Here is a 23,320-nt window from a genome sequence, read left to right on the forward strand (position 1 = left end):
TAATAACTTGTAGTATTTTTCTGAGCACTTGGTATGTGCTAGGCATTGTAGCAAGTATTTGATCAAATTAGGTTATTGGGGCTCCAGAAAATGCCCATGAGATGGATAAGAATTGAGAGAACTAAAGCTCACAGGGAATGTGGCTGATCCAGGATTGCCCAGCTAGTAAGTGGTACAATGAGGATGTGAAATCGGGATTACTGTATCTGCTCCCAGAGTCCCTGTTCTTTATTATTACATATATTTCTCTGTTTTGGGGTCAACTCTCTGCTGCCCTAAATCAGTGGATTAACCAACTGCCACCTGTTTACACTTAGAACACAGCTAGCCCACAGTAAGTGCTGGATGTATGGATAATTATTGATCCCTTTCCTTCTGGAAACTTTTACTCAAAAATCTGGGGTCCTTAAATCTCATATCTTGTCATATTCTTAGGTCCACCACCAACCAAGTGAATTTAAGACTAGTTTTCTCACAGGTTCCCATCCTGGTGTTTGGGGGGAGAGAGATTTTAATTGAGGTCCCAGAACTACCACTTGGTAGCCCCATGACCTTAGCCAAGTTATTTAACCCCTAGTGCTCAAGTTCTGAATATGAAAATTAGGATAATGATATTAACTGTATTATAAGATTGTTGTAAATGTTAAAGAGAAAATGTAGGTAAAGAGTTCGACAAGGCAGCTGGTATACAGAGGCATTTAGCAAGTGTTAATTTTTATTCTATTAACATTAGTTGGTTTTTATCAAAAGCCTCTTTGGTGTGGAGCCAGCTAAGTATATGTTGCCCCCTATTTATCTCTGTGTTTCCTAAGAATCTGAGATGATCTGTATTATTTACCTTGAGAGCAGTGGTCTTAGTGATCCTCTGATCAGCACCTTGGACAGTGTGCAAGGCTCCATCCTGCCTGTGGGGCACAATCTCACATTCAGACAAAATTAATGTGATACTTTTAGATAAAAATCAGTTGGCAAATCAGTAAATAAAAAGTATCACGTTAATTTTGTTAGGCAAAAATCACTGATTTGCCTACTGATTTTTATCTTAAACTGGTAGAGTCCACAAGTTGATCTGTTATGAAAACATGACCTTCCCCTATTCATTCTAGTGTCAGGATTAATGATGCCCACTTCAATATCAGCTCCCCAACAGCCTTCAAGATGTCATATTTTAGCAGAGTACCATTTTAGAAAAGAACATACCCATTATCATTCTAGTCATTATCTTCACTGACATTATTATTCCCATTACATTTTAGACACAAATTTTGTCCTAACTTACTGCAGTTGTGTAGTTGTCTTGGAAAATATATTAATATGCTAGTTTTAATTCATGAGTTTATTACTGATCAAGTTACTTTTGGAAAGAAGAGAGAAATTGTGTCAAAGGTAGCTATTTGTGTAATTGCTACATCAAAGAAAAAAATTATTTTCTTTTTTTAAAAAAATAGCCTGTGTAGACTGCCCATCCCCCACCCCTAACTAGCCAAAATTATTCCAGAGAATGTGGATTTCATGAGTTCTCCACTAAACACATGAATCAGTTGTTATTCCTTCATTCATTAGAAGCTCTCATATTGATTGTTCCTTTACTGCCATGCCAGTGAACACATCTTATAGGTGTCGAAGCAATTAATAGCACAAGCAACCCATTACCCAGTCTAATCTGTGTTTGGAACCTACTTTAATGACAGCTTAATGATTCATGTATTAATGTGAAATATGAAATGACTGGATGCCCTTCTATGAGTTGGAACCTTTTTTAAAAAGACTTTATTTATTTATTTGACAGAGAGAGAAAGCCAGGTAGCACAAGTGAAAGGGGTCTGTGTGCGGGGAACAGTAGAAGGAGGGGGAGAGGCAAGCTCCCCTCTAAACAGGGAGCCTGGTGTGGGGCTCAATCCCAGAACCCCGAGATTATGTCCTGAGCCAAAGGCAGACACTTAACCAACTGAGTCACTCAGGTGCCCTGGAACATTTTCTTTTAAGCTTGTAATTCATACTTAATTCTAACATTAAGTGAAACTGCCAGACTGGTATTAATGTTTGAATAAAATGCTGTAGATTAACTGGAATATCCCTTTGTGGAAAACAATTGACTTTACTGGAAATCTCAGTTGAAGCATGCTCTGCATCTTTGTAACACTGGAGAGACCCACTGGAATGTTTATGTATTGAGTCCCTGCTCTGTTTTCTCTGGTTCCCATCTCCCCTTATTGTATGCATGAACTTCCTTCTGTCAAAAATACATACTTCTATGAATTGGGCAGTGATGACTCATCACTAGCCTATCATCCTTATGACTCACTATTTCACTAGCAACCCTTGCCAAAGCAATATGAGAAGAAAAGCAATTAAGAAATACAAAAATAGATAAGAACAATTATCATTATTTGCATTCTACTATTGTTTTTAAATAACAAGCTCAGCAAAAATTATTTATTTTCAAAATTCACATTTCTTATTCATGCAACATTTGAGTGCCTATGGGCATGAACACATGAACACAGGAGAGAAGTGAGAAATATTTCATATGAATTAAACCATGGGAAACATCTTGTGGGGCTCTGAGGAGAAGGCACAATTATATAAATTTTCTTCCTGGCATCAGGCTCCTCTCTGCTCTGATCCCAGCCTATTGCCCCTCACCTCTGCCAATGTGACTGGGCAGACACACTGGCAGAGCCTCTATTTCCTGATAGAGTGGCTTGAGTTTCCACACCTGGAGCTGCCACTCAGGTCACACCTTTTTATAATTCCCACTCCACTCAATTCCATGCAAACCTTGAAGACTTAGATGAAGTTGCATCTTCATTAATTCATATTCAGTCACTCACTTAATGAAAGTGGACTCAATGATTTTTGGCACCAGGCAAGGTGAGAATCAGAAATGAATAGCACCTCTGGGAGGTCACTTCAGTGAGCCATCCTTTTTAGTTTGTGCACACATACTTTCTTTCCATTGAACATGTTGTGTCCAGTTGTCACCTCAGTAAGGCCTTACTCACGTGAGGCCTTGTGATATCACTTATGTTCCACATGTTTCATTTAAACGTTACCTATATCTGTGGATATCACTTATGTTCCATATGTTTCATTTAAAACATGTATCTGTGGACTCTGTTATTCCAAGTAGACCATAAACTCCTTGAGGACACAGGCTACCTCTCACGTCTTTTAGAATCTCCCATAGAACTTAATATCTTACCTTTGGAGCAATAAGAGAATCATGTTTATTTGTTAAATCCTGGACTAAATTGGCAGAAAACAGCCCATGCTCTGTCTAGCCTTTTATGGTTTAGTTTTTAAAGGCTTATTTTGGAATAAGTTTAGACTCACATAGGCATTACAAAAATAGTAGAGAGTTCCTGTGTTCTCTACTTACCAAGCTTACCCCAATGACTACACCATTCATAACTATGGTACACTTATCAAAATCAGGAAGTTGATATTGGTACAATACAATCAGCTAGAGCACAGATGTTACCCAAAATTATTTTAATCTGAGTTTTAAATTTTCAGCCTATCTTCATCTTTTCTGTGGGGTCATTTTTACCATTATCCATATACAAATGTTCCTGGGCTTTTGTTTTGTTTTGAGAAGGAAAGCCTCTAAACACCTTTGCTCTCTGCGTGTCTTTCACACTGAAACTTTCCAGTAGAGTGATTTGGAGGTCCTTAGGAGTTGGAGTCAGAGAAGCAGAGCATACAAGGGAGTTGTGCAAAAGTGGCAGTTGAGGCACCAACGTTCCATCCCAACCTGGGATAAATATGCTTACTTATCTTCTTTCTCTTACTTTTGTCCAAACATAAATTATAGGTACACTTTGTCTTAAGAAGTACTTGAATTACTTTGCTGTCATTGTATGCTGTATTATCTCTTCATTGTAGCTGTAGATCAATATTAAGTCCAAGTTTTCACATTAATTTGGAAACTATAGTCACATCAGCCCCCAGGATGGGCATAGGGGCCAGGTTAGTCTGCACATTAGAGTGAATATTTATTGGATTTGAGAATGTTTACTACTGGTTCAGCTTTATAGAAAATGACAAAATATCCAGCACTCTAGGGTTACATGTTTGAATTGGCTTGTCTTCCTCCAAATGGAGATGATACTGAATAAAATATACTCTACTAGCTTTCTTACATGTTTCCTAGACTATTTAATGAGGGAAAAAATGAAATTATTGGCACAGATGTGCAAGTTATCTTAGAGATACTTTTGCAGAACCATTGGTACACACACAATTTTGCTAGTGTTCTTTGAGAAATAGCCCACCACAAAGCTGCCAACTGATAGTTGATATCCCAAAAGGGGTCTTATCTGATTAGAACAAAGTCCAAGAGGTAAGATGGGTGAGAGCAGCATCCATCCCAAGAAAGGTCAGAATTGGAATCATAGGGGCAGTTTCAATGGAAGTGATAGAAACCTCGTTTGAAAACATTCTGTAGTCTAATTGACAGACCAAACTCTTAGCTTGACTATGGAATTGCAATAAAAGGCATTGAAATAAGATGTGTAACTTTAAACCAGCCACCATATTTTGCCCAAAAGACAGGACTTGGAGATATGCCCTGAAGTGGCTGGCATAGGTGGAAGACAAGAAAATGCCAAGATCAGGAAGATACTTCAGCACTCTGCCTCAATTTACTTTCTACTTTCTTCATGTGTCAAAGCTATGACTTGTGTCAAAATTCTTAATGTCATGATGCAGTGAAACATGTCATAGGTTTCTTATTTTCTGTTACTTGCTTCAGATGAGAGTGGTTTTCAGCCTGATGGTGATGAATGGTGACCAATCAATGGACTTTGACCAGGACAAGTTATTCTGTCAACAGTGGCTACTACCTAAGGCATAATTATCTTTAGCCTCATTACAGGAAGACCTGTACAACATCAACAACAGAATAAAGTCCTTCAGTAGGACAAAGAAGATATAAGGGAGAGATTAGGTCTATCCCAGTAGACACCTCCTGCTTAGCAACCCAAATGGTTATTTCTTAAAGATAATGAGTTTCTCTCATCCCTCTTCATTGAGAAGAAGAACAAAACAAATGCTTGGGACTGGGAAGCAGCTTGGGCTGTTTTCTGTGATCATGCTTTTCTCAAAGATCCTCCTGGCATCAGGATAGAATTACTGAGAGCCAGGTGGGAACAGCTAATGATGCAGTCATGTCTGGAATCCTCCCTGTTTCAGGGTTGACATGAGAGAGTAAATCAGGCATTTCATTTCCTTGTTGCAGTGGGGAGCAGTGTAATCTCCCACACCTTGTTGCCAGCTGAGGATTGCTTCTGTTGGGTTTTATTATGTCCCAAGGCCTCCAAATGGAAATTGCTAGAAAGCAATTTCAGTAGCCGGCGTTAGCATGAAATGTAGACCTTCAATTAATATTATACTAAGTCTGCTAGCAGAGTTATAAACTGGGATGCTGAGGAAGCAGCCTGCCTTTGGTCTCTATGTTACAACTGAAGTTTGTACCAATAGCTCCTGTGCAGGTGTTTCTAAACAATCCACGCAATTGGAGTCAAAATATTTTTCCCCCCATAATTTGGCCAGGAAACCAATTCTACTAAGTAATATTAAAGAAGCTCAGGGCTTAGAGAATCCTTTACATATGAATACACACAGGGTTAAAAATTATTTTTATTATCTTCAATGTAAAAAACCTAACCATCCCGAGTTTTACCGTATGAGAGGAAATCTGACAGAGTATAATCTAGAGTACGCAGATGCAAGAACAGATTTCCTGGTCTGCACTTCCTGTTCACAAGCTCTGAGGAAGGATGGTTATAGAAGAATGTGCTCATCACATAAGAAACACAACAGCATGGTGTGGTGAGTAGCAGCATTGTCAGTGTTGGGAGCACAACAGGCAGTTGTGGTAGATCCAAGGTGGGGGGGTCCCATGCTGCAGCCTGGGTCCAGCAGGTGTGATTCATGGGGGGATCTGACCGCAGTTGCCAGCTCTTTCAGTGTTTTGGGAGAAGTCAGAAACTCAGATTTTTAAAAATGTGAACTCTTTTGATTTTGGAATATTGGCGGGTAACTCTAATTAAAAAATGAACAACCAGTAAAAAGAAAAACCACAGTATGGACTCATATATCCACAGGCTACATTCAGCTGGTGGGTTGTGTCTTCCATCCATGTGGTAGACATAGCCAAATTAGTTTTGCCCAAAAAGGAAGTTGCCTCAGGGTAGAACAAAAAAAATGATCATGTTTTCTTAATCTTCGGCTGAAGAAAGAGAGTTGACAGGAAGAAACAAGGGGTGATTGGTCTGAGTGCTTGGCGCTTCCCTGGAAGGGGACAAGCCTATTCCAGGAGGAAAGTGTGTCATCAAAGCCTTATTGCTTAGGTGCTTCTTATTTATTTCTTTGCACAAGTTGTGTTCATTTTTTTTCCCTACTAGATGCTGTTCTAAAGAATGGAACTAAATCCTTTTTGGTGAACCCTGAATCCCACTGCATTTCATTTTTTCACAATATCATAAACTAAAGAAGAATGATGATGGCACAGTGTATTTTTAAAATCTGTGTAAAGGGACGCCTGAGTGGCTCAGTGGTTGAGTGTCTGCGTTTGGCTCAGGGTGTCATGGGATCCAGGATTGAGTCCCACATTGGCCTTCCCTGCAGGGAGCTTGCTTCTTCCTTTGCCTGTGTCTTTGCCTCTCTCTCTGTGTCTCTCATGAATAAATAAAGAAATCTTTAAAAAAATCTGGGTAAAAATATTAAGACATCATGTCCTAGCCCACCTATGCTGGTGATAAGGTGATATCAACCACTGATATGAGATGGAGGGGGGCACTTATCTTAGAATCAGGCTCTTTCACAGGGGCTGTGAAGTGATTCTTTCCTTTCCTCCCATTGATGTGATATTTTATGGTTGTTCTGAATCAGGTATGTTCTCCTGTCATGTCTTCTCAGGCAGGGTCTGGATGAGTGCTGTCTGATAGAAATAGCAAGAGCCTCAAATGTGAGCCATAAATATAACTTTAAATTTTCTAGTAGCCACATTACAGAATGTAAGGACAAATAGGTGAAATTAATTTGAAGAATATATTTTTATTGAACCGATCCAAACTTAAGTATTTTCACTTCACTATGAAGTCAATATAAAATAGTCAATACTTTATCCACCCCCCCCCCCCATTTTTTTGTTTTGCAGTAAGTCTTGAAAATCTGGTGTGTCCTTGACACCTAGAACACGTTTCGCTCAGGACTGGCCACAGTGTTAGTGTTTGGTAGGGACAGGTCCCTGGCAGCCACCACGGTAGACAGCAGAGATTCACGCGGGATTCATGCTGCACTGGACTGAGCTCCACATTGTGCTGGGTCCTAGGAAGTCTGTATGCAAATGTTTTGCCATTAAGGACTTTGTAGTTGAGGGCACCTGGGTGGCTCAGTCAGTGAAGTGTCTGCCTTCAGCTCAGGTCAGGGGATCAAGTCCCCTTTGGGCTCCCTGCTCAGTGAGAAGTCTCCTTCTCCCACTCCCTCCCCGATGCCCTTCCCCTATCTCATGCGCATACTCTCTCAAGTAAATAAATAAAACCTTAAAAAGAAAAGGACATTGTAGTCATGTGGGATTTGTTTTTGTTTTAATTACAAATGAAACAGTTGGAAATAATGCTAAATAGATACAACTTAGTCCCAAGAATCCCTTCCTGCCAAACCCGCTTCTCCCACTTGCTCATGAGACAAATGCACACACAGGAGCCGGAACACATGCCCTGGAGGGCAGGGTGGTCACAGCCCTGAGGTCAGGCCCGCCCGGTGACAGGCCATCACTCTCTCTGCCACCACCATGTGTACTGAGGACGCAGCAAGCAGAGCGAGCCTGGCACAGGCCGCAGATCACACAGATTTATTCTAGGAGACTAGTTTATGACTGAGGGAAATGCTCCCAGTGTTTTAAGTTTTCAAACAGTGGATACAATATGACCTTAATTTTTATGAAAAGGCGTACTAATATGTAGGTATCTGGAGACACACAACTGGTATTAAGTACAATTTAATATTAAGAATGATGTCGGGATCCCTGGGTGGCGCAGCGGTTTGGCGCCTGCCTTTGGCCCAGGGCGCGATCCTGGAGACCCGGGATCGAATCCCACGTCGGGCTCCCTGCATGGAGCCTGCTTCTCCCTCTGCCTGTGTCTCTGCCTCTCTCTCTCTCTCTCTCTCTCTGTGACTATCATAAATAAATAAAAAAAATTTAAAAAAAAAGAATGATGTCACCAAGTGGGGGGGAAATACAGCTTACCTTTTTTTCCTATTATTTTTCTAGATTTCATTTTTGTTTATAATGAAATTTATCATTTTATTTTTTTAAGATTTTATTTATTTGTTCATGAGAGGTACAGAGAGAGGCAGAGACAGAAGAGGCAGTACAGAGGGAGAAGCAGGCTCCCTGCGAAGAGCCTGATGTGGGACTCGATCTCAGGACCTTGGGATCATGACCTGCTCCAAAGGCAGGTGCTCAACCACAGAGCTACCCAGGCACCCTGAAATTTATCATTTTCAAAAGAAAACTTGTTATATATGCTTTAGTGCCCTTGTTCTAGCTTACTATCTACAGGTAGGTCTTCAAAGAAAAACAAGTTATTTCTTCATTTTTCAAGCATATGGAACATCTCCAATTCGAACAGTGATACCCCTTAGTGTGTGTATCAGATTTTAGAATTTTCAGAATGGCTTCACATATCTTGTCTCATTCAGGGCCCGAGACCACGAAGGATTTCGAACATAGAGAATGGACTTGGCGAGCGGTCACTCTGTGGGTCTAGTGCATCAGTCCCGGCCTTCTGCTAGGGGCCCATTCCAAGGACAGCTGTGTTTATCAGAACCTTTGCGGTGCCCCTGTAGTCTGAGTGGTTTGTCTGATGCCCCTGGGCAGTGCTCTTGGCACCCCTGTGGAGTGGAAGGCCCTTCTCTGGCAGGGCTGCCTGGCGTGTCAAGGCTGGGTGTGCTGGCTTGAACGGTCTCCTCCAAAAACTCAGGTTCACCAGAACCTATGAATGGGAACTTATCTGGAAATGGGGTCTTTGCAGGTACAATGAGTTAAGACGGAATTGTACTGAAGTGGGGTTGGCCCTGAATCCCCCTGACACTGAAATCCCTGAGGTCCCTATGAGGAGAGATACAGAGACACGCAAGGGAGGATGCCTGGTGAGGGTGCAGACAGGGGTCCGAGCGAATCAGCTGCAAGGACTGCAGAGAGCCAGCAGGAAGGGGCAAGCAGAGGGTAGGGAGCAGGACCCTGGCAGACCTTGTCTTGGACTTCGGCCTCCAGAACTGACTGCATAGACTTCTGTGGAGGCCGCCCGGTTGGTGGTACTCTGTTCCAGTTGTGGTGCTAATGTACGGAGAAGCAATGCCTCCTGAGCTGGGCTGAGTGCCTGGTTCCCTCTGCTGGCACTGCCAGGTGCCTCTGGGGGAGGGGAGCCCAGGAGACTTAAGGATATCTACGATATGGTGTGGCAAAGCTAGAAGAACTGAAATGGAGAGTTGAGGTACCCCATCCATTAGAGACCGCAGGACACAGCTGCCACCCTGGGAGCAGAGGACAAAGGGAAGCATCACCAGAATCTGGAGGATGGGCCGTCTCAGCATCTGGCCCCCTAGAAAATGGGGGGCACTGAGTGGGGGCCTCCAGGCCAGTCGTATGGAGCCAGTGCACAGATTTTCCAGGGAGTGTCGCACCACCAGGGAGGCCCATGGCTACCTGAGCTGGAGCTGCTGTGGCAGGAAGGAACCTGGGCAGTGGGAGCTCCACCTGCTGCCTCCTGCCATTGGCCCGGCAGCCAGGGGTCTGGAAAATGTAGTTCCCCATCTTCCAGCCCGAGCCCTGCAGCCCAAGCTGGAGCAGAGCATCAGAGAATCAGTGTGGGGTGCAGAGACCAGAGGTGGACAACCCGCACAGAGGTTCTCATGTCTCCACCCAAATCCTGAGGGATGGAGAGGTGAATGTGTCAGCTCCACTCTGTATCTGAAGGAAGTGTGCACCTCCGAGAGCCCTCTCTGCACATCTGTCATGGATCAAGGTTAGAAGATCAAATGCTGGATTCATAGCAATGTTGAGTTAGTGGATTAATGAAGAATAATGACAATGCAGAGTGTGATTTTCCATGTATATGTGAAGCATCCTTATAAATCAGGTTTGCTCCTACTTAAAACAGAAAGGCTGTCTTCTTTTGGAATAAAAAAAAATCCCCTTGGAAACTGGGGTCTCCTTGGATGAGATTCACTGTCTCTGACATTAAAGAGCATTCAAACCAGCTCATGTCTGGAGCCCCGGGGAAGCGAGTGGAGGAGCATCTTGTGCAGGCTGTGACTTGTGATGCTCACCTCTGGCTATGGGTGTTGGGATATGATTGTCCTGCAGGGGAAGTCCTTTTTGATAAGAGTGGGATCATTCCTTCCATAATTCTTTGAAACTGTGTAGTTCAGGGACTCCTCCTTAGCCTCCACACTCTTTTCTCAAATTCAATTTGCTAGTTTCTTTTTTCCACAACAGGATTATGTGCGTTTTCAAAAGCAAGGGATTAAGCAGATACTCTGATAAAAATGCACAGTTGAGGGAGTCAGTTGGGAGTTTAAGTGGGGTGCCTGAGGTGGGAGACCTGCTCTGGGGAGCATGTGCACACGATGGGGGCTCTGCCCAGCTCCAGGCCCCCATCTCCTCCTCCCTCCCGTCCCCTAATCCCTGTGGGGCTGCCCACACCTCCCTGGTCTCCCATAGCCCATTCCCCCCTTGCCCTCCTCATCTTAGGGTCATTTGTTAGGCCCTGCTACCTCCTGATCTTAACCCCTCACTGCTTTCCATCAACCTTTGAATAAAACCCAAACTCCCACCAGAGCCCGTACATGCCACCTTACCTGGTGTGTGTTCTTTGCTTTTTCTATCCTGGTGTGCTCCGTCTTTGGCCCTAGAATGCCTTCCATGAGACATCTACATGGTTTGCTCCTTCTTCTCATTAGGTCTCTGCTTAGATGTCACCTGAAACCTTCTCTAACCTCATTTTTTTTTTTTTAAAGATTTTTATTTATTTATGATAGTCACAGAGAGAGAGAGAGAGAGAGGCAGAGACACAGGCAGAGGGAGAAGCAGGCTCCATGCACCGGGAGCCTGACGTGGGATTCGATCCCGCGTCTCCAGGATCGCGCCCTGGGCCAAAGGCAGGCGCCAAACCGCTGCGCCACCCAGGGATCCCTCTAACCTCATTTTCTAGAAATCTCGGTTTCCTGCTTTTTTTCTCTACATATACAATGCTATGTAGAAAAATAAAGAAACAAATAATATACAAACTATATATATCCAGGATATAATAGAATATATAGTACTCCAAGAAGCTCTGTAATTATTGGGATTTTTATGAATGAATTAGCATGGCTGTGTTCCAATAAAGCTTTATCCCTGAAAAACAGGAGGCAGGCTGGATGTGACATGCAGGCCATACTTTGCTGACGCCTGCTGCAGAAGGCCACCGATTGTTGACACCCATCCCCAGAGGGTCTGCAGAGCCTCAGGCACGTCCTAGGTTTACCCTCAGTCTCTACCTGCCCAGATCCCTGCCACCTACTTCCTTCCACATCCCCCACCACTGCAGCTACACAGCAGTGGCCACCACCACCCCCATCCCCTGTCAATATACATAAGAAGGATGAGAGGGAGAAGTCAAGTCTGAGAGCCTAGCCAGTACAGTATGTGGAGCCGTGGGAAACAGATCTTTCTGGGTGCTCAGCTACTTAGGCCTGCAGCAGATCTGCAATGCTTGTGACTCGCTGTATCAATGCAAATCCTGCAAAATCTGTTTTGCCACTTTAGAAAACATGCTTGCTTATTATAGCTCAGACATTCAAGAACTACAGGGTGGAGACTCTGGTGAGCAGGGTGTCTCAGAGGAATGCTGTGTACAACACGGTACTGATGCAGGGGCAGGGGCAGCCGGGGCTGAGGGTGGCAGGGTATAGGAGGGAGAGCACTGAATGCATGGGTGGAGGTCTGGGTTCGGAAGAGGGTCAACCATATGTTTACTTCTCCAGAAATGAGGAAGGGCAGTCCTGATCAAAGACAAAATCGTACATGTTTATGGCTAATTGTGACCATTTGAAAACACAGACCTGGGGCTGTCAAATTTTTAGTTTTCTTTTTTTTTTTTTTTTTCACCAGAAAGTGTAAGTCATCGTTTTTATGTAAAATTTCCTATTTTTAGGGGCATTTAGTTGGCTCAGTTGGTTAAGCATCTGACTGTCAATCTCAGTGGTGAGTTCAAACCCCACATTGGGCTTCATGCTGGGCATGGAGCCTACTTTAAAAAATAAAAATAAAAAAAATGTAAAATTTCCTATTTTTAATTTTTTTAAATTTATTTATGATAGTCACACACACACAGAGAGAGAGAGAGAGAGAGAGAGAGAGGCAGAGACATAGGCAGAGGGAGAAGCAGGCTCCATGCACTGGGAACCCGATGTGGGATTCGATCCTGGGTCTCCAGGATCGCGCCCTGGGCCAAAGGCAGGCGCTAAACCGCTGCACCACCCAGGGATCCCCAATTTCCTATTTTTAAATGTTGATAACTACTTAGATATCTTGGGGCCACATAAAACATTGTGGATCAAATCCAGTCACATGCCGCCATTCCGTGTAATTTCCCTCATCCAGCCCCATGAAAGATAGAAAAAAAACTCATTTTTTTTCACATTGAGGGATTCTACAGACATGCACTTTGCTTTTGTCAGCTTTTGGGGGTGCAGAAATCCTGCATGAATGAAAACAGAAGTAGCAAATTTGTTGACAGTTCCACCCGGAGAGACAGAGCAAGAGCAAGAGCGAGCATGGTTTTAACTGGCAAGGGGCCCACTCCAAGCAAAAGGAGCAATTTTTAAAAATGACCTTGGTTTAGTTCTAGGCACTGATGTAGCCCTTAATGACTTCTGCATGCTAGACAGAGAGGCAATCTCATTTCCTCCCATCAGAAGAAATCAGATGCTTGCTCTGGTCCCTGGGGCTGATAAATTTATTGATAGGGAAAGATTTCCTTTTGTGGCTTGAGATGCTGCATATGTCCAGACTGGTTAGAGAATTCTACATGGGGAGATCGGAGACTTCCATTTATTTTCTTTCTAATATGTGCCAGGATCTTTCATGTGGGCTGGTTATTTCAATCTTCCCAACAACCCTGCAAGGGTATGGGTCATAGTGCTCATTTCTACAGGTGAGATTAAATAATTTGCTGATAGCACACAGCTAGCCAATGGGAGAGCTGGGGGTTTCCACAGCTGAGTCTCAACTGGTCTTTTCTAGAGCTTTGCTGACCTTGTACTTTAACCTGATACAATCGCCTTCTTCCCAGCACTGAACCTCATGTCCTGCACTGCCAGTGACAAAATGGGATTCATGCAATGTAAGTTCCACTTGGAATGTCAGCTACAGAGGCAGGAAGTAAAGCTTTTGGGGGCAAAGCCCATAAGATACATCATGGCCTCGTAGCTGCTCAGAGAGTATTCCACTGGGCAAATCCCAGAGTTTGCAGATATCAAGCCCCAGTTCACATTGTGTGAAGCTATAGCTGGGAATTGAATGCCTGGTGGCACCGTTGTCTGGTCCCAGGATCCCATCCAGTACACCACACTGCCCTGTCGTCCTGCCTGCTGGTTGACCTGCATTTGCCAGACTCTCTCAGTCTCCTTGTTTCTTGTATCCTTGACACTTCTGAATAGTGTTGGCCAAACCTCTGATGGCATTCCCCCCAATTTGGGTTTGTTTGATGCTTTCTCATGATTAGACTGGGGCTATAGATTCTGGGAAAAAAATGCCACAGGAAAAAAAGTACCATGTCTCATTGGTGATGTTGGTCTTACTGTCTCGGTCAAGGTGGTGTCTGCCAGGTTTCTCCACTACAGATGCTCTTCTTCTCCCCCCATATTCTAGTCTTGGAAAGCAGGTCACAGAGTCTAGCCCACATGCAAGAGGAGTGGAATTATGTTCTATGTACTGGAATTTTATTTGATTTAACTTGAATTTAAAATGAAACTGCCAGTTTGACATCTACCATATTGTACTATGCAGACTTAGAGAAGCTTGTGAGCTAGGGCTCTAGTACCGGGGCTTGCTGGAGGGTAATGATTGAACAGCTCAGTCAATCCATAAATGCCTCAAAGAAATAAAGTCCAGATGCTATCATATAATTGAGGTATGATGGTGAATGGTTTTGTTTTGTTTGTTTGGTTTGGTTTGGTTTGATGCTAAACTAGGACCCCTAAGCCCTTCTGGAAACTGTCCCCAGAGGATTCATAAAATCAGACGAAAGTATGGTCTTCCTTCCTGAGCTTCTATTTTGGGATAGATTGAGCCAATTGTTGTAATATATAGGGATTGAAAATGCCAGCCTATTCTGGATTCATATGCATTTCAGAAGGCAATAACCACAGGATGATGGGTTTTTTTTCACCCGAAATAATATGAAAGCGGGTGACAGTGTCCCCCTCTAATCTCCACAATCCAGTCTGTCTTAGTCTGTCTCATTCTCATACCTACCCCTGGTTCTGTCTTATAATTGCCCTGTGCCTCAATTTTCCCATCTACAAAATGGGGACAAAAATAGTGACCCACTTCAGGGCTTGCTGCAAGCAATCAGTGGGTTAGTCTATATGATAGTTGCTGGATCAGCACCTGGTGCCACATTAGTCACTATTCCTGTGGTCCTAGCGTCACCGTTTATACCACTCCACTGGACCATTGCCATTGGCCTCACCAAGACACACTATTGATTAATATGTTCAAGGCATTTCATTCCACTAAATGTAATTTTAAAAGGATCTTTTTATCACTATTATGAAATGAAAGCCCATATTGCTTATCATGTATTTAATCTGACTGGAGAGGTATAAAATAAAAAGAAGACAATTTTTGAAGTTGTGTATGCCCATGGCTCAGAGCCTATGGCCCACTTTCTATTTGTAGATGAGATGAGCCAGGAGCTAAGCACCTACTGAGACTCCTTGCAGGAGAATTTCAAGAGCTGGAGGACAGTAGTAACTTTGTAGGGATATGAGTCAGTTGTTTAAAATGCCAGGTCCATGCACCACCTAAAATTGTCAAAGAAACATGCTTGGTTTGGGAAAAGGTTTGCTAAGTGACTGCGGGTGGATTTGCCAACTCACTCCCAGCCTTTACCTGAGTCAGAGCCTGTGGAAAGCAGCAGCCCTGCAGATACTGCCAAGCTTGTATCCAGACGGAGCAAAGACGACCAGGGCTGCTGTCTGGACTCCAGGCTTTGCTTCGATGCTCCCAAGCCCCTGGATTGTGTTGAGTTATAGCTGTCTTTGCATATCCACGGTGGGCATACTTGCTTGCAATTGAGGATACAGGCAGATCCTTGCAAGAGCAGGATGTGGTTCACTTAAGATGAGAAGCAGGGCTTCATCTTACTCTCTTTCTTTCTCTTTTAATTAATTTATTTGAGAGAGAGAGAGAGAGAGAGAGAGAGAATGCACACAAGCAGGGGGGAGGGGGATAGGAAGAAGCAGATTCCTTGCTAAGCAGGGAGCTCGATGCGGGGCTCAATCCCAAGACCCTGAGATCATGACCTGAGTCAAAGGGAGATGATGCTTCACTGACTGAGCCACCCAGATGCCCCCACCTTACTCATTTTAAAATAAGCTTTGAGTTAAAGCAATTTGGATATTTGAGTTCAGAGAATCAAAACAAGTAGCATCTAATCTTTGATTCAGACACCACTCTGCCCGCAGATGAGACAGTTCCATTTAAGAGCTGGGCATTGGCTGTTCATGAGGAGGGGACTGGGAAGCTCAGAGTCTCCTGTGGAAGGGAGCCTGCCTGAGGTCCCGTCAATGGAGAGGTGAGGATAGATTGGTGCACAAACTGTTGAGCAGAGCTGGCAAAGTACAGCCTATGACCCTCCAACAGGTCTCTTAGTTGCCAACTTTTTAAAAGCTGGGTAAGTTTCACATCAAACTATTGGTTTCTGGGGATGCCTGGGTGGCTCAGTGGTTGAGCATCTGACTTTGGCTCAGGTTGGGATCCTGAGGTCCTGGGATTGAGTCTTACATCAGGCTCCCCACAGGGGTCCTGCTTCTCCCTCTGCCTATGTCTCTGCCCCTCTCTGTGTAAATAAATAAATAAATAAATCTTAAAAAAAAAACTATTGGTTTCTAATTTCTCTTCAAAAAAAGATGTGGCGATGCTTGCCCATGTTTACTGTTGGCAAGGGTCAGCTGGGGCTGGGTAATGGGGCCTTTCTTTAGAGGGCAGACCCCCTTCTCTCTGCCCCAATTCCAACCACCACCACTAGTCTTCAGCTTTGGGCTGCTTCATGTGCTCATGTAGCTTCTAGGCTTCTAGAGGCATCTGGTTTGAAGTCTTCCCTGTAAGGTCATGTCTGCCAGAACCTCTGAAGCCATTGCCCCTTGACTTCTAGAAGAGGGGAGCTATGACTTTAGTGAGCTTTGCTGTCTTCATACAAATGAAAGATGCCACTATGCCCCACTGGCATGGCCTGTGTGAGGGAGAATGGTGGGTGTCACATGTTAGTGAGAGTGTGGGGATACAGGACTCCCAATAATCCTTGCTGTCCCAAACTGTGGCAGTTTGTACAAAACCTAAGTGCATGCAGAGGCCATGGTCCAGTGGCTCCATCCCTAGACAAGTACTGTTCAGGAGATTTACACATCCACAAAAAGACATGTTCCAAGAATGTTCTTTGTAGCATTATTTTCAAAGGCTCCAGATTGGAGTCAACTTCAGTGTTCAACAATAGTTGGATACGAATAAACAAATTTTGGAATATTTATGTTACAGATGAAGTGATGAAGTAGTGCAAGCTGCTATTTCACACTCATGGATTACTGTTGGACAAAATATTGACAAAAATTTCCAGACACCAAGAAGATGTTTCTATTCCATTCCCATAGAGCTAATGAAGAGGAATAATGAATTTGTGGAACTAGAAGTCACATCACTGGTTACTTTTCGGAGGGTCTTGACAGGGAGGAGGCAGGAGAGAAATTCAGGGTTGTTGGAAATGTTCTATTTCTTGATCTGGGTTATGATCATGCTGATGTGCACACTTCATAAAAATGAGCAGAGTTGCATGCCTATGATTTGTGCACTTTTGTGTATGTGCTCTGTTTTAATCTAAAAGGTTAACTTGAGGGGCACCTGGGTGGCTCAGTTGTTGAGCATTTGCCTTTGGCTTGGGTCATGATCCCGGGGTCCTGGGATCAAGTCCCACATCAGGCTCCCCACAGGGAGCCTGCTTCTCCCTCTGCCTGTGTCTCTGCCTCTGTCTCTCTCAGTGTCTCAAATAAATAAATAAATAAATAAATAAATAAATAAATAAATAAATAAGTTAATTTAAAGATACCTGAAAACTGTGGAAAATGAATTGGATCTGTTTCCTGTGTTTTCATATGGTCTGTTTTCAGATATACCACATTATGAATGGAAAATAGGTGTGAATCTAAAGCTAAGGACATATTTTCCCTCCCCCCCTGGAGGGCCCTGAGTCATAAGGCAGAGTCTGTAGATATTAATTGAAGTAATCTGTCCTTGGGGAGAGAAAAGTCTGTCTTACTGAGTCAATGGCAGGATAATATGGAGAGTTCCTTAATTCATCTGAATTTGCAGCCTAACCCTGCCTCATTGGGCCAAATTGTAGAAGCACCATTTTCATTTGTTTATGTAACTCAAGTTTGCTGTGATCAAGAATTTGAGATTTTGATGGAGGAAGGCCCCTGGGTGAAGGGAGAGAACAGAGCCCTGAAGCTCTCAAGGCAGGAGCGCCATGTTGTAACAATACTGATAAATCATCTCTTGAAAAAGCAAATGCTCTTTTTAAAAGGCACTTAAATATTTTATGTTGCTGTGTTATTTGTAGAAGGATCCTAGGAGGCTCATCCTTTACATTAACAGAGTTCTAATTGATACGTTTTCTTTCTCACATTAGCAGCTGGCAAGCTCGTACTTAAATGTGATAGTCAGCCAATGGGTACAAATCTTCTTTATGTGATTTCCTTGGCATACATTTTTCTATATATTGTTCTTTTTAAAAATCATTATTCTTAACTGCCTTATTGCATAAATATTTTTATTACAGGCATCATTGAATCCTTTTTTTGGGAGTAGATGGAATGCGGTTTATAAATTAATATGCATTGCATATGCTGAACGACTATATAGGAGAGACTCAGTCTATGCAGGGATTCAGTTCTGAAATCAGCAGGTTATGCTGAAATCACATATAGGGAAAAGTGACCCCGGAAGTCCCCTTGGTAGGAGCCGTATTGGAGATAGACCTAACAAGAGTCAGCCTTTCCTGCCAGCATTGGACAAGACTGCTGTTTATTGGTTGAGGACTAGATGTGGTGGTGGTTTGCATCTGGAGATCGTTTGTCCCAAGGGGCACTTAGGGAAGAAGCAGTTTGTGGACACATGGATGGTGACATGTTTGCCTCACTTCAGGCTCTATCCCAGGAGGCATGGGTGGCACCCTTTGTAACATAAAATTCACCATTTTACAATGAACAATCCAGTGGTGTTTAACACATTTACAATGCTGTGTAACCAACTACTATCTCGTTTAAAAACACCCTCATTACCCCAAAGCGGGCCCCATGACCATAATAGGCAATGTTTATTCTCTCCCCACTCCCAGCCCTGGCTGCCATCAGTGTACTTTCTGTCTCATTTACCTGCTTTTGACATTTCATATCAAATATATATGATATGGGGCACTCAGCATCTTCGAGGTTCATCTGTGTTGTACCAGGTATCTGTACTTCATTCCTTTCTATGGCTGAGTAGCATCTCATTGAATGGATAGACAACATTTTGCTTATCTGTTCATCAGATAATGGATATCTGGGTTGTTTGCACCTTTTGGCTATTGGGAATAGTGCTGCTCTGAACATTCATATACAAGTATTTGTTTGAACAACGATTTTCAGTTCTTTGGGGTGTATACTAAGAGTAGGATGACTGTAGTAATTCTGAGGGATGATGAAACTGTTTTCCACAACAGGTGCACCATTTTGCATCTCTACCAGCAGTGGATGAGAGTTCCAGCTTTTCTGCATCCCCAGACAGGTGGCATGTTAGCTGTTCACTCTCCCTCTCCCCTTGCTTCCCAACCTTAAGAATCCTACATGGAAGAATTTTCATGGGGTTGACCCCATGAAAATGGGGTCATTTCTCTGGTAGAGAAAAGCTGTCTTGGGGGCAGCCTGTGTTCTGCGGAGAGTGACCAATGGGAACCAAGCAAATTTTTGACTGTGCTTATTTTCTATTAGTAATTCAGAGCATATGTTGCAAGTACATGTAAGTTGATGGAATACGTTTATGGGGAGAAGCTTTATTTAAAATGTAAATGTTTCTATGGTTCATGAGCTTGCATTTGAATCTGATTAGCATGTTATATTTTTCTACTTGGTCTTGTCTCCAACCTGTGTTAGAAAAATAGCTTTTAAATAGCACAGTGTGCTCCGTAATTGCATTATTGGCATACGTAGTATGCCTGAACGTCAAATAGGTCCGGAAGAGTGTGTGTCTGTCATAGTTAAAGCAAGTGCAGATTTATAGATTTTCCTGAATATGGAAAGGAACTTAGAGGCTTGTCTCTCCCCTCCCCAGACCTGAGCATTACAGGAAACCAGATATAGTTGTTTCAGTAACAGTCTGTTTATTGGCATAACAATCTCTCACATTCAAATGGTCCCTTCCCAGTTTGCAAAGTGCATGTCTATGCATTCTCTTATTTAAATTGGCACTTTGTAAGTGTTAGACTTAGACCTCAAACCCAGGTCCTCCAGGTCCCAAAGATTTCTCCATATCACGTGATGACTTAGCTAATAGTCCTGGCCTTGAGGGTAAGGGATAGGAGCTGGGTCAGGACCGTGGACAGCACCCAGACAAGCGCTAAGGCCACTCCATTTTTCCTTTGCTTCAAACGCCGTCACTTCAAGGACCCCCTTACACACAGGCAACACACACATTCCCTTCTCCTTTCTTTCCCCCATCCTCCTGGGTGTGCCTCTAGGTGAGAACCACTCATGAAGCCTTTTCAGAAAGAAAACATTATCAAGTACATCCCAGTGTTGACTTAAATTATTTTTATTAGATATTACTATAATTGATAATAATTACAATCTGATTTTACTAGACTTGCATATTATAAGTACATAGTCTATGTTATACTCGAACATTATATGATTATATATTTATTATTTATAACATAATTGCACTTGCCCAGTGATAAAACTGGATTATAAAATTTTTACAGCTTTCCTAAACCATAAAACCAAAATGAATGAACATATTTGAGAGAAACAAATGTGCAAGGCCAATAAAGTCCAAACTCTAACTTGCTATAATTTAATATGTCAGATATTATTTTGCTTAAATTTTCCTTTATGGTAAAGATAGCACCATTTGACAGTTGGCTGAATGTTGATTCACCATTCCTCCCACTCTTTTGAATTCCTGCAGTCTTTGATTCTTTTTTTCCCAAAGATTCACTTATTTATTAGAGAGAGAGAGTGAGTGAAGGGGAAGAGGCAGAGGGAAAGAGAGAAGCAGACTTTCTGCTGAACGGGGAGCCCAATGTGGGGTTCAGTCCCACAACCCTGAGATCACAACCTGAGCTGAAAGCAGATGCTTGATCCACTGAGCCACCCAGGAGACCCTTGATTTGTAAGCATATATGAAATCATTTGCCTCCAACTATGTGACCTTCATTGACTTTTCATTATCTCAGGGTGGTCAGGTTGGCAGTTTTGTTTCTCTGCCATGGCAACCTGCATTTCTGCTATCATAGCACACGGGATCCTGCACCACGGGGGCCCCTGGGTCCCCATCGGCCACACTTGTGAGGAGGAGCTATTTCTCACTTGAGATTTCCAGGGTGTCCAGTGAGCCCTGTACCACACACACACACACACACACACACACACATTCAAGGATGTTATTGAAATGAGTAGAACTGACAAGTCATGAGAGGGCTTTCGTTTTCTCACATCACAGTTTACCTCTGGAAAAATGGGCATCTTACCATAGAAATGTGTATTCAATTACAGTTCATGGTGTAGGTGAGGTGGGGCTTCTGAAGACCCAGACCTAGCCCTGGAGCTGCTCCTGGGAACTTTGGGGGAATTCTGGCTGCATCTCAATGTTCTAGGCTGGGGCTGTCTGTGTCTTAGCTTGGGAAGCCAGTAGCGAAATACCACAGACTGCGCAGCAGAAGCTTTATTTTCTCACGGTTCTGGAGGTTGGTGCTGGTGAAAGCTCTGCTCCTAGTTTGTAGGTGGCCCCCTTCTACCTGTGTCCTCATGTGATCTTTCCTCAGGGCACGTGCAGAGAGCTCTCTGCTGCCTCCTCTTACCAGAAGGACACAAGTTCTACTGGATTAAAGCCCCACCCTGTGAATTTTAATTACTTCCCTAAAGGCTCTATCTCTAAATACAGTCATAATAGGAGATTAGGGCTTCAACATATGGATTTGGGGGGACACAGTTCAGTCCATAGTGAATAGCCAAGGGTATATAAGGGGTAGGCACAAGTGGACAGACTTATCTTTGGTGACCCTATATCTTCTTTCTGTCCCTGTGCAGAAGGAATGCACCCCCACCCCAACCTTCCCCGCACCCTACACTCCCCCCCATCCTGCCTCACTCCACCAATCCTTTATTCTAATCAGGTCTGACTTCTTTTACAAAGTGCACCATTTTTAAGCTAATTCAATCTGTAGACATGTCTATTATTGAAGGGAGTACAATGTATGTTTTTATCTGATTTAAGAGCCAACATTTTAAAACAGGGATGTTTCAGATCGAAACCCAGACAGACCTCCAGCTCCTAAAAACCTTGGAACAGCTGGGTTCCCTTTCCTACTTGCCACCAACAGGCTGGAGCCAGGTTGCCACGGACCTCTTTAGATGGAACATGAGCATTTCCAATCTCTGCATTCCTTATCACTCTAAAATATTCTTTTTTTTCCCCTGGCCCAATCTACTCTGCTTACGCCTTGGGGTGTTTGAATTTGTAACTCTTGCTTGAGTCCTTCTCTTTTCCCCTTATCCCTATCAGAATTTATTCTTGTCCCCTATAGTTTTGCTAAATAGGAGATAAAAAAAATCAAATAAGGCTATTCTAGTTTAATGCATTACTGGATGTTAAAGGGTAAAAAACCTCCTGAACTGGCACTTCCTGCAGTTGCCCTTTAAGGGAGTTCCCTAGGGATACATGGTCCCAGTGGTCCTCAAATCAGATCCCAGAACTCCGGTCGGCCTGCCTGGAGCTTGTCCTACTTCTGTGTGTTCATCCAGGAAGTGGACATAAGGCCTGTGCACCTTCCCTTGCATGCTTGCAGACAGTCAAATTCAACAAGCTATTTGTGCATCTTGGCTCCTACAGGGCAGGCCCTGTCTCTATGGATCCACCGTACAGTAAATCTTAAACCCTTCTACTCTGTTTGGCTTTACACTTAAAGAGTTTAAGTTTCAAACTGTTCCAATTGCAATGTTCAAGACCTCCCATGGAAAGCAAATCTGTGAAATTTCTGCAGAAGCGAACAGATACACAGAGGCTGGTTATTCTCTCTTCATGCCGCTATTTCAGGTCAGAAGCACTGAGCTAGAGGGTGATTTCATGCAGTGGTGTTTGGAAAGTTCTTCATTATCTCAGTCCTGGTGATGCGTGAGTCACCAGATCCCCATCTTCAGGCCGTGGGTGTGTGTCGTCAAACTCAGTTCCTGGCTCTCAGATGTGGTCCAGAGTCAACAGTGTCAAACTTGCAGAACAGGGGATGACAGTGGGGGCACAGTGTACACCGTAGCATGGAACCAGGCAGGTGCACCTAGCGTCTGGGGCACCACTGTGGCTGGCCGCTTACCCCAGGCTGTGGAAAGCTTTGCTACTCAGACAAGAGTGTCAGATTATATTAAATATACTCTGTCCTCCTCCTCCTCCCTCTCCCGAGAATTGTCATAGCTGTGCCACCCGCGCCTGTTGGGAGACTCTCATTTTGTCGTGTTGCGACCACAAGCCCACATCTTTTGGGGGCCTTCTGGTCTCAAGCATGCGACCAATACACAAGGTGATCTGTATTTTGCTTGGCGGCATTTCTTTGGTGGTGCTGATTAATTCAGAAAGGAGCCCTTTAATTGGAGCGGGGACAGCATCCCTGGGTGGGCAGCTCTGGTCCTGCACAGTGTCAATGATGAGAGCTTCCAGGGTAAGTCTTCTCACTTTTTAGCATCTTAATAGGATCAGAAGCATGAACAGCAGGCATTTTCTGAATCTTCCCCTAAG

The 23,320-nt window shown here is 43.5% G+C and overlaps 1 protein-coding gene across 11 annotated transcripts in view; it reads left to right on the plus strand.

Moving 5' to 3' along the window:
* Nucleotides 1–23,320, plus strand: part of RIMBP2 (RIMS binding protein 2) — a 224,486-nt gene that overhangs the window by 102,495 nt on the left and 98,671 nt on the right. For 3 of the 11 annotated variants that reach the window (XM_072802116.1, XM_072802115.1, XM_072802117.1), the window contains exon 1: nucleotides 23,029–23,243. The exons of 4 other annotated variants lie outside the window; for them this stretch is intronic. In XM_072802116.1, coding sequence (XP_072658217.1) covers nucleotides 23,088–23,243 — 156 coding nt within the window. In that variant the 5' untranslated portion in view covers nucleotides 23,029–23,087. Of the gene's footprint in view, nucleotides 1–23,023; nucleotides 23,244–23,320 lie in introns of those variants that run through there. 4 more of the 11 variants (XM_072802109.1, XM_072802110.1, XM_072802113.1 and 1 more) reach the window with 2 other exon arrangements.

This window comes from Canis lupus, chromosome 27, assembly GCF_048164855.1.
Source record: "Canis lupus baileyi chromosome 27, mCanLup2.hap1, whole genome shotgun sequence".
Classification (NCBI taxonomy): Eukaryota; Metazoa; Chordata; class Mammalia; order Carnivora; family Canidae; genus Canis; species Canis lupus.